Source organism: Haliaeetus leucocephalus, unplaced genomic scaffold, assembly GCF_000737465.1.
Source record: "Haliaeetus leucocephalus isolate CR32 unplaced genomic scaffold, Haliaeetus_leucocephalus-4.0 Scaffold155, whole genome shotgun sequence".
In the NCBI taxonomy this organism is placed as follows: Eukaryota; Metazoa; Chordata; class Aves; order Accipitriformes; family Accipitridae; genus Haliaeetus; species Haliaeetus leucocephalus.
Window position 1 is genome coordinate 153612 of NW_010972591.1, and position 12064 is coordinate 165675.

At 39.2% G+C, this 12064-nt stretch overlaps 1 protein-coding gene across 2 annotated transcripts in view; it reads left to right on the top strand.

The window, feature by feature from the left end:
• The first annotated feature begins 4846 nt into the window (after positions 1–4846).
• Positions 4847–12064, top strand: part of ALKBH8 (alkB, alkylation repair homolog 8 (E. coli)) — a 50624-nt gene continuing 43406 nt past the window's right edge. The window contains exons 1-5 of one of the 2 annotated variants that reach the window (XM_010562096.1): positions 4847–4985; positions 7738–7978; positions 9033–9164; positions 10034–10129; positions 11536–11640. In XM_010562096.1, coding sequence (XP_010560398.1) covers positions 4854–4985; positions 7738–7978; positions 9033–9164; positions 10034–10129; positions 11536–11640 — 706 coding nt within the window. In that variant the 5' untranslated portion in view covers positions 4847–4853. The remainder of the gene's footprint in view (positions 4986–7737; positions 7979–9032; positions 9165–10033; positions 10130–11535; positions 11641–12064) is intronic. The other variant, XM_010562097.1, reaches the window with a different exon arrangement.

Here is a 12064-nt window from a genome sequence, read left to right on the forward strand (position 1 = left end):
CGGCCGGGCCCAGGGCTGCAGCGCCCGCATCGCCCGGCTCCCGGCTCGGGGAGGGAGAGCAGGCGGGGCACCTTGGGGGCGGCGGGAGCGCGGACGGCCCCTGCCGCGGGCTTCCCTCCCCGCCGCGCCGCCGTGTGCGGGGGAGCCGAGCCCGCGGCGGCCTGGCCCTGGCCCTGCCTCAGTCAGGGCGAGGTGGTGTGAGGGGACACACGGCCAAGTCAACCCCTTGCGTCTGCCGCAGCTTTTGCAGCCCCCGCGCAGTGTTTCCTTAGGGCAGAACAGCATGCGCATACCCCTGTTGTTACTCCTGTTACCGTTATTATTTTTAAGGAGTGCCCAGAGCCCGTGGACTTGAGGGGTGCCGGTGGGCGGTTGAAGCGCTGGCTGTCACTGGCAGGGTTGGGGTGCGGATAGCCGCAGGCATGCTCTGGTGCCTTCAGGCGTGTTTGCCCAATACTGGAACTCTTAAATCTCCCCATCAGGGCTTCATAATTTCGTTTTTTTCCACGAGTTTGGATGTCTGTGTGTCTGTACAGATTTATGTTTACGTGTCTGCGGCACAAAACCAAGCCAAAACGGAATAATAAACTGCCAAACTTGATAACTGAGCGTGGTGCTCCCTCTGCTGACAGCTGCCGTTTAGCTCCATTCCAGTAACAATTCACTTTCAGTTTCAGAAGTGGCTTCTGCTGCAAATAAGGTTCCCCCATTACATTAAAGCTTTACATTAACCTTTGTAGTAATTTCAGGCCACTTGTGTGGCCTGCTATAACCTCAGCTGGCATTGCAAGGGGAGACTGTTTCAGTGTATTTTCAGGAGCTACTTTTTTTCATACTTCTGAATGGAGGTAATAACAGTAATGAATAATCCACTGCTGCATGTTTTTTCTTCTATAGTCATGTTGGCCTTTGTAAAAGGGCGTGTGGGATGCTACCAAATAAAGTTTTCCACTTCTATACAGTTGAGTGTGATTCCTTAACTCGGAAATCAAGGCAGACTGTTAGTTTCTGTGCCTGCAGAACTGAGCCTTGGGTAATGATGCAACAGACAAGGCAGAGAGTTTAGGCCCAGTTCAGACAGAGACCAAGGGAAGGTTCTGCTGTCTCAGCAATGCAGGTAGTGCTGTTTGAGGTTCCTTCAGGAGCTAGAGGCATCTGGCTGATGCTGGCAAGCATGGCATAGCACATAGGGAAGGTATTCAGTTTCTTGAGCAGCAGTTGAAAGGCCAGGCAGTGTAGGGTAGGGCATCTCTGCCATTTTTTAGGCAGCTGAGTCACACCTTATCTGTCCTTTGTTCTGTTGTGTAGTTCAGATGTTATGAAGGGATGGAAAGTAGTTTTTCAAATTCATTTTCTGTGCTAGTTTGCCAAATATTGGCCCATGACTTCTTGGCTTCTGTGTGGAGAATGTGGGAGTTTGTGAGGACCTGACTAAACTCAGGGCTGCTTTCCCCTGAGACCAGATGGAGTCTTCCAGTGTGCAGAGGTGTAGATGTTAAAGGAGAGGCCTGAGCCTTTCAGTTCAATATCCTGTTCTTCAGGCTGGATCTGTTCTGCAGAGGCTGCATGACAGTGCTCTGACTGGTATGTATGGGTGATGTACATAGCGTCCATGCTTTTCGATCTGAACCAGATTTGCATGGTTCCAAAGAGTAAACCCATCGCATATTTTTACTCTCTTTCTGTAAACCCACCTCACCAAATCAAAGAGGAGTCTCTCCTGTACTTTCTTGTGAAGTAATTTGAGACTGCTTGACCGCCTCCCCAGAATATAAGAACCTGCACATGAGTGGTCTGTAAAGCTATTTGCCTCTTCACCTGCATATGGCAAAGTTGGACCAGATTTGTTAGTTGCACAGTTTGGTCATGGTGAGCTTGCTGAATGAGCCTGCAAATGAGATTAATCCTGGTAAGGGTAGCCTATTAGATGCACTTAAGGGAATGTACTTGATGTAAACTTTTCATGCCTGTCTTCGTGAGACATTTTTATTTTTCCCTCTTGGGTACCTTTGCTTCCATTTATCTTTTGTTAGGGTTTTGTGTGTGTGTGTGTGTGTCTCACTGTGCTTTTTTTGTCTAAGCCAGTTTGAGATTTCTTGATCATTATTTAACTAATGAAGGTTAAGAAGATTGTTCCTCTCTGTGTCTTTAACCCTTTTGGGGGATTAAGTGAAGAATCCTCAATAAGAAAACTCTTTTGAATTTTTGTCTTTAGAAGCAAGTGTGGTTTTGTCAAAGAATGAACTGTGGCCTCTGTGCAGGTCTGCCATCAAGAAGGGAAAATGATTATTTAAGAAAGTACCAAGAGATTCAGGAATGGAAGGGAGAAAATTGGAGTATAAAATATGCAAAAAGCCCTTAGTGTGCCCTGTTGCTTTGAAGGGAAATGGGAGACAGTTGCTAACAAATCTGTAATAAAAATAATTTTACAGAAATGAAGATTGGCTCTATAACCCATTGATCTTTTCAGCCTCTACACTTTGTTTCTGAAGTCACATGAAATAATTATTTCAGTAGTCTCCTCCTTTTTCTGAAACTGTGCCCTGTTAGAGTTTTGTCACTTGTGAGATTTCCTTCTCATACATTTTGCCTCCACTGCATGTTAACATGGTTATGCTTGAATTAGCTCTAAGAGACCCTAGGGACTGGCAAGAGTCTAATGGTGGTAGGATGGATCTTGGTGCTGAGTAATTTATTAGTTTTTTTTGTCAGGCTCAGATGTGAATGTGATCTTTATGTGGTCAGGATATGTGTAAAAACTTGAATAATGCTGTTCGGCCAGGAGGTCAGGGTTCCAATTGTTATGGCTGTGCATGCGTGTCGTGGTTTAACCCCAGCCAGCAACTAAGCACCACATAACTGCTCACTGTGCCATCTCAAATTTCATAGCAGGCACCTGAAACCGTTTCAGGATAGAATCATTGGAGCCTACCTACCACGCCAGTAACTTGCTAGATTTGCTTGAAATTGTTATTGTTAATTCATTTTCTTTGACAAGTGTTTTAATTCAAGACTGCTGTAAAATCAGATTTGAGAGTGGAAGAGCAAGAGTAGGAGGAAGAACCAACAAATGGTAAGGAGTGAGAAAAGACAGTCTTCTTTGGCAGCATTTATTCTGCTCCTTTTTGGAGGATTAGAATCTGTTATTTCCATGGGGTGCTTTTGTCATTCTGATTCCCTTTTAAGATTTTTCTCTTTTGGTGCAATTAATAGTTGTGCATGTTGATGATAGTAATGCTGCAGCAGCCTCAGGGAATACATACTTACAGTTCCTATGCAATATTATTTCTCTCTTTAATATTTTCATAACAGCTTTACTAGTATATTTGCATTTGTTTAAAAGAAAATATTTGCTAAGTCATTCAATACAAAGTTGCATCAAATACTAATAAGAAATGGGGTTTTTTTACCTTTACAATTTTTCTGTGGTATATCGTCATATTATCACGACTGTGTCTGCAGTTTAGGTATTGGGAGACAGCTACACAGTCTTGCAAGCTAGAAGGTATGCAAGTGGATGACTGACTGTTGGAGCAGCTGGCACATTTAAATAAGTAAATATAGTGGTGATTGGTTTTCCTTTTTTTTTTTTTTCCTTTTCTTAAAAGAACAGAAACAAAAACATTTTTTGAGGTGAAGATAAGATGAGGTGGAAGGATTGTTATCAGATCAATGACAATAGAAGAATGGAAAAGGACAGACAACTGCGGTTGGGTTGTCCAGCTGTACTGTTAGGAAGATTTGGGGGAAAGAAGAGAAGAAACTCCTGAAATATGGCTAAGGGATTATGCTATAGGGAGAGAAAAAGAGGAAAGCAAAGTCTAGTCACATCAATGTCTGGGAGCTTTGTTATAGTCTTATTTGAGGTCTGGACTCTTCCTTTGGGTTTAAAGGAAGTGGGAAGGGAGAAGGGAAAAGAAAAGTAGGCTTAGAGGGATGTAGGAAAGTACTGTATGATCTCAGTGTAGTGGTAGTCTGGAAGTGGCAAAAGATGCAACAAAACTTGGAGGAGGCCAGTGACTGTGACTCTGAAGTAACTCACTGGTAGGTAAATGCTGTGTTGCCACTAAATTAAGTAGTTAATATATGTACAAGGTTTTCTGTTCCTTCCCATGACAGGAATGTGATTTGCGTGAAGTTTAGCCTTGGGAGATGTGCTAAATGAAGTGTGGAGCATCCTGGTCGCTAGTTCTTGGACATCTAAGTATTGAACACATTTTCCTACTCTCAAAAAAGCAATTTTTGTCAAATGTCATATTCACTTGAAAGTGGCAGTTAGGAAAAAGGAACCAGATGGGAACAGTTCATCTCTAACTCAAGCATTTGGTGAGGCATGAATAACTTTGAAGCTTAAGATGATACAAATCTCATGGCAGTTCCACATATATTTTTTCTCTTGTTCTGTTCTGGAGAGACTGTAGAGAGAAGGAATAACTGAAATTACTATGTGAAAACAGGAGGAGCAGGCAGGTTAAAAACTGCAAATGGATGCAGTGATATTGTGAATAAAGGAGTGAAGAGGAAGAGAAAAACTGGAAAATGAAATCTAGCATCATGGCAATCTTTATAAAGCTTTATTTTTGCAAGGGATCCACTTAATAAAAGAGAGTTTAATAACAGAACTTCAGGGATGGGGAAAACTGTGCCATTGACTGAGGAAGAACATACTTTGCAGACTCAATTTCGTCAGCCCTAAATAATTAATAAAATCTGGAATTATCTAAAGTCCTATTACTATCCTAGAGATGACATATGAGATGGGGAGGCTATCTCTCTAGAGCAGACTGAAGTATTTAATTTTTCAAGCAGGACACTTACTATGTATTGTTACTTCTGCTTCCCAGATCACCAGCATGGAAGTTAAAACCAGCAAAGGTCATTTGAAAGTCCATAAAATGAAGAAGAAGGTATTGAGGAAGCAAGTCAGAGCTCAGCATACATTGATGAGACATGAGGGCATTGAATGTATCTCCCATGCCACACAGGTGAGTGGTAGTTCTGATTTTGATGGTAGTGTGAAAATGCTTCTTATCTGTGTTCTATTATTCTCACATATGCTTTGTCTAAACTGCAGTTCATGAGATTGAGGGTTTTCTGTGCCTCTTTGATTTCAAAGCCGAACTGTACTTAAGCAGTTTAATATCTGTGGAGAGACTTTGATAGCCTTTGGATAAGGTGTTTAGTTTTTGTGGGGTTTATGTTGTTTTTTTAAAATCTGAAACAGTAGTTCCTTGGGTTGGGGAGGAGGAGGAAGCATGGGAAATGTTACCTTGTTAGAAGTAGATAAACTTTTCTTCTCTGCCTCTTCGTGATTTCTTTTCTTCTATGGCTTTCAGCTTTTGTATCTTTCTTTCCTCTGTACTTCTCTGTCAAGTGTAATTTGACTTGTCTAAACTCCCTGTTAAAAACATGTCTATCTTAAAAATCTTTTCCACATTGTTTTCTTCACCTAATTTGATTTAGGCTGTGGTTCTGTGGGAGTTGAACTGATTGACTGACTTGCAGCTCTTGAAAAGGGGACAACTTTCTCTTCCCTTGCACAAAATGGGGCAAGATAGGAGGGAATTCTGCTTTCTTACGATGCTCAATGAACTTTACGATAAGCCGCTTTATTCCCTAACCTAACAGAAAACTACTTGGCTTTTTGATTTGTACTTTTCTGCCACAGTAGAGAGTTACAGCAGATCAGAGGGTGACCTAGCAGATACTGGGGTAGCAAAAAGTGACAGGAACTTGTAGACAGAAAAGGAAGAAGTTAGAGTTTATAATTTCCCTCCGTCAATTGTAGGGAGAAGCTAATGGCTTGAAGCACTGTAGAGCAGTGTCATTTACTCTAGCCTTGTTCATCTTGATCCTGCAAGTTCTTCCTGTTCAACTATGGAAACATCAGTTAGATCTTTATACTTTTTTGTAACAAAATTGGGCTTAGTCTTCACTCAGATTTCACACCATGTGGACATACGCTAAAATGACCCAGCAATCTTGTATATATTGTAAGCTCTTTGGAGCAGGGACTGTGTTTTTCTAGTGTAGCTTGGAAATGGGTCTGTAATCCAGGACTTGTTCCCCTCGACACCGTCCCACATACCGAATTATCCATCTAATCTGGGTCCAGCAAGATCCTTGTGAATGACAGAACATTTGAGTAAGTGATGTATGAAACAAAATCATAGTGCTAGTGATGAACTTGTGTCAAAAATACAGAAAATGCTTTCAGGCTTTGTGCAAGAGTCTAATTATATTGAAATTGTTCAGTCAGGAGAACAGGATCAGTTGCTGTACATGCTGCTGTTGTGTAGTGGTGGTCTTTGTAGATGAAGTGCCTTCATGGAGCCAGTGAAATAACTGGTTTAAGTCTCTGCATTTCCTTTACACACATGGGCTTCTCCATTAATAACATTCTAGAAAATAATAAGAATTATTAATGTGGTCACCTTTGAAAAATGTCATCATGGACAGCCTGATGCAGTGCTAAGAAAAAGTGTTAGTAGAGCCATTGCAATAGGTATAATCACAGCAGTACTCACTATATAAATTATTTTTTAAATAATCCTTTTCTTCCATTTTAAACCTAATTTTCTGTCTTTTAGAGGAGTGAAAAGCTATCATTTGAAACAATTGAACGCTTTACCAGCTGCCTTCAGAAAAGGTCATAGAACATTTATAGACTTTAAGGAAAAGATTGAAAGCTTTCTGGAAAGGTATTACATGAAGTCAATCTGAGTAAATTGTTGCTAGCTGTTTGGAGTCACTTAAGCTCAAACAAAACTTTAAGACTGCATCTTCATTTGGTCTTAAAAAGGGACTTAAACTTCTTTCAACCACCGTGATTAGATTGAACATCTAGTTATGGCATATAGCTATTTAGGTGTCAAAATAACTTGTTAATTTATTTTGAAAAGGCCTATGTATTTTCAAAGTCTATTTCTTGAATAATAGTCCTTTGAAAGGTTCTGTTTTGTTGTTTTTTCTAATACTTGACAAACCAGCAACAGTCCTCAGAAACTGCATACTCCTTGATAATTTTGGACATAAATCACTGTGAAAGCGTAGAATGAAGCATTGTGCATGAAGTAATCTGTGTTAACTAAGGATGGGACATAAATCCCTTTTGTTTATAAAAACAAGAGGGAGAATTTTCAGGTAAGAGTGTTGGAGCAGAACTAGATGCTCTGTTTCTAGAGGCTGCTGCTTTTATTTGGTGATCTTGATGTATGGGGGACATGACGTAGGACTGGGCATATCAATCTCTATGCTTGGAGAGACTCCTTGGCAAAGATGAGAAAACCTTTCTTAAAAAAAAAAAAATCAGTCTTCAAAGGTTTTTCTGTTTGTTTTTGTTAGTGGTAATGGGTTTCTGGAAAAATTCCATTTTGGAAACCTCCAAAATTATGATTGCCAAGTGTCACTGTTTGCCTGCAGTACACTTGATGCACACATGCTGGTTCAAAGCTTAAATGCTCTTGTAATAGTAAATACATACATTAATTGAGGAGGTATCTCTGATAGAGTTTGCAAGCCTTTCTGCCAGAATATGTGCTGGGCGAATAAAGGTTGTCTTAGCCTCATATACCAAGCTCACTGAAATGTAAATATCTTGGGTGGAATACATAAAAGAGTACTTATGGGCTTAATTTTTCTTTATAGAGCTGCTCTCTTGGTAGAGGGTTAGTTTTAAATGAACCAACAGTAATCACTAATTCTCCATTTTATTTTTTTTAATTCTTCTTCAATCAGAGCCTGGTTATTGCCAATGCTGGTCTTGGTAATGGGATGAGTAGACAGCAGCTGCTCAGAATAGTAGAGGAATATGGATTGGTGGAAACACTCTTAATGCCACCGAATAAACCATATTCATTTGTGAAATATGGGACAACAGAAGAAGCCAAGAAAGCCTTTGATGCCCTTAATGGAAAAGAAGTAACACTGGAAGACTTTGGCCAAAACATTGTTCTATATATTAATTTTGTGGAAAAAGGTATAATTTTTCTGCTCTCCTATATCTGACTTCCTGCAAACTGCTTCCCTTTGCTTTCACTTCCTAGGTTGTAAATACAGCTAAAAGCACACTAGTCTTTGTGAGTAGACACAGAAAATGAAAGCCAGAATCTAAGATTCAGGGTGTAAAATGATCTTTGCTCCGTGTATTTCATGATAGGATACTCTAATTTGAACTCGTTTACTTGGATGCAAAAGGAAAAAGGATTTAGGTAGTTTTCAGACCATTCAGTACTGCACATGAAGGTTTTGTGATTAAGGAACTAAATTGGGACCCAGGACATCTCTGGACAGTTCACTGGATTTCTTGTGTGACCTTAGTCTTGCAAATCTCTATCTCAACTCCAAGAAGGAAAATAGGCACAATAAGATTTCTGGCTTTTTTTTTCCTCTTCTCTCCAGGCTTTTTTTGTGGCTGACTTTAAGCTATTTAGTACAAGAACTGTTGCTCTTTCTGTGAGCTTTTATGGTGTCTAGTGAAAAGGGTTCCTGATGTTGGTCTGTACATTCTGCCAGCGAATAGCTTTTTTTTAAGCTGTTAGGATAGCAAACAATGTCCCTATGTCACCAACATTTTGTGTTCACCTAGGTATTGCATTATACATCTCCATATTTGATTACAGATTGCTTCTCTGGACAGAGTAAATTTGGTAAATCATCAAAGTTCTAGAAAATTAAAATGAAATGCAGGTAGAATCCTGAAGTGATCAGGAAATTCTTTTTACCATTATTTTGACAGGAGAATCACAAGTGGTTTTGCATTTGAACAGTGTGGGGTCTTGTTGCTCTTAGGCAGTAAAATTTTTAGAAAGTGCTTTGCATGATGCAAAACTTGGGCCTTATTCTGTTTTGTCATACCAAAAAGGGATCATTCATTCACCAGATAAGACCCCAATGAGGGCTCCATCGTATCATTAAAGTAAATATTTCTACAGCTGTACTATATTCTCATACATAGTAAATATCCCTGTAGGGAACATATGGTTTTGTTTTCTATAAACAGTGACAATATTCTCTTTTTCTATACACCTTAGTTTTCTGGCAGAATGCTGTTCCTACAAGCTTGCCTCCAGGCCTAATGGTCATTGAAAAGGTTATTTCTCCAGAGGAGGAAAGGAGGATGTTGGAAAGTATTGACTGGATAGGAGATGAAGATACTCAAAATGGTGGGCAAAACCATAAAATGTAGACCTTCCATATTTTTATGCTGTTTTTTTCCTACAGTTTAAGTTTACAAGAAGTCTACATCTTGGTAGATGTATTGTTTGAAATTATTCTGTATTTGTTCTTAGTATTTTAGAAATTGTGTCTTATATTACAAGTGATAAGCTCCTGGGGGCAAGCGGTCTGAATTGATATTCTGGTATGGATTTACTGGAATAATATTCCTGCATCCAGAAACAACTAAACTCTTTAAGTGTCTTATGCCAAGCACAAGACTGTTCTGGGAAGGTTACCGTTGTAATTTGATGTCTGAGGAGCTGTGTCTTCTCCTAAATCAAAAAGAAGTCAGTGAGACACACATTCCAGATACTTTTGTGCTTTCACTTGAACTCCATGGAGTTAACTCTTTTAGTAAATGAATTGTTCTTGGAATTCACTTCAAAGTTTCTGTGTAAAGTTTGTTCCTTGGAACAACACAAAGGGTTATATTGACCTTAGCCAACATGTAACTTGGTGATTGGTGAAAGTGAAGGATCCTGCTATATCCATAGGATGTTAATCAAGTGCAAGTTCACAGATCAGGACAAGAATAAAGATGCATTAAACATGGCTCAAGAAAATTGGTACTCTCCGCTTCTTACATATACAAAAACACCATCAGTTTGACTCAAACACCAGTGAATATGATGCTTGATGAAATACAAAAGGTCATAAGGGAGAAGTGTGTGCCATGAAGGACAAGGGTTTTACATTGTTTTAACTGTTAATTAAAGAATGTTTCTGTTTAACAGGTCAGATGGAATAGGGGAGCATAGCAAATTGCCTATACTGTTTTATGTAGTCTAATCTTTAAACTTGTGTGTTTTTACAGCCCAGAAGACTTTAAAGCATAGAAGAGTAAAACATTTTGGATATGAGTTTTGCTATGATAACAACAATGTTAATAAAGACAAACCTTTACCTGGAGGTGAGATCTTGCCTATTAAATCATACTTATGTTGCATTGATGTTTGAACCACTGTATAAAGCCTTTAAGCCTCACTGAGATAGGGATGTGAGATCCTAATTAAAGGAGAGGTGAGATCCTAATAAAAGGAGAGCCTTCACTGTATCTTAAGCACACACTGAACAGTGCTTTTAAATGAGATCCATTCCAAATTACTGCGAGTGCTTGAAGCTTGTTTTGCAATCACTTGCAGCCAGGAATTGCTGCCCTTTGTTGAGGTCCAGTCAAATAAGGTTTTTGGGACTTTAATTGTCATTCTTTTTTAGCTTTTGTTTCATAAAACAATTATGTGTTACAAATTACATATTCTTTGTTTGGGAGTTGTGCTGTATACTGTTATGTATATTTAACTTGATTAGCTTGAGGCTTGCTGGATGCACACCAAAATAAATTTTCCTTTGGACTGAAAGCAATTTTACAAAGGCTTGAATAACTCTTATTTGGAGTTGAGAGCTGTGAGTCAGAGCAAAGCGAGTGAGTCATCTTATAGTCTTAGATTTAAAAATGGTAAAATAGGGAGTTAACACCCAAGTTTTATAGGAATTTTAAGGTGATGCATGTGTACTGGGGTGGATGTAGCTTCCAACAGAAGGATTCTGGTTACATTGTGATTTTAACAGTGAAGCTATATAATCATAAAAGCATTGATATTTGGGCTGCTCTCTAGTCTCACAGCTAGACTATTTTGTGTGAGAGAAGCATAAACACTTCATTAGAGGAGAACAATTAAAAAATAAAAATCAATAGATTCATGGAAGGGCTGTTACTGACATGTTTGTGAGTGTTACCTCCAACAGAATTTTACAGTAAAGTCCTCAGGTAAAATAGCAAACCAAAGATTCAGTGGAAGCCTGTAACTTTCATTCCTGTTTCAAGACCAGTTTAACTTCAGCATGTTTTTTTGGTGATATTTAATCCAATTCAGTAACAGATTTTTAGGGGGTAAATTTTTTAGAGAGCTCTCTGCACAACTTCTGACTTTATGTATAATAATTTTGCTTCTTGACTGCAACTCTTTTACTGTAGTTGGTGGAAACTTTGCCTCTGATTTGATATGCTTTTATTTATGTGTAGAGATAGGGCACTTTGCATTTGTAAGGAGTGATCTGCTTCTGAATGCAGAGGCTTTGGAGGAATGGCCTTTCTAATGTTGAGGTGTTAAAAATACATCGACCTTGCAGATCAGGCCTCCAATTCTGATGTGTGTGTTACAGCAAATGCAGAGTGATCATTATTAAAGATGGACTTGCATATCTATGAAGCTGTTTCTATGTATTTTGTCCAGTTATTATGTTTATTGTAAAAAGAAAGGATAAAAATGTAAAAAGCTATCCTGTCTTGCTTACAGTTTTGTTTTGTATAACTAGGTCTTCCTGAAATTTGTGACCTGTTCTTGGAGAAGTGCTTGAAGCAGGGTTATATCAAACATAAACCTGATCAACTGACTGTAAATCAGTATGAACCTGGACAAGGTAAGTTTATTTGTCCTTCAAAAATTTTGAGCTCTTTACCTTACATTGTGGTTTAACCCTGGTAGGCAACTAAGCACCATACTTGCTCACTCCCCCCCCCATTGGGATAGGGGAGAGAACTGGAAAGATAAAAGTGAGAAAACTCATGGGCTGACATGAAGACAGTTTAATAAGTTTAAAAAAACCCCCAAAACCAAAAAAAACCCCCCCAAAACCCCAAAACAAAACAAAGAAAAAACAAGTGATGTAAAAAAAAACCCCAAACAGTTGATCACTACCAGCCAACCAATGCCCAACCAGTCCCTGAATAATGGCATTCCTGGTAAACTTCACCCCTAGTTTTATTACTGAGCATGATGTCATATGGTATGGAATATCCCTTTGGTTGATGTCCCAGCTGTGTCTCCTCCCAACTTTTCTTGTG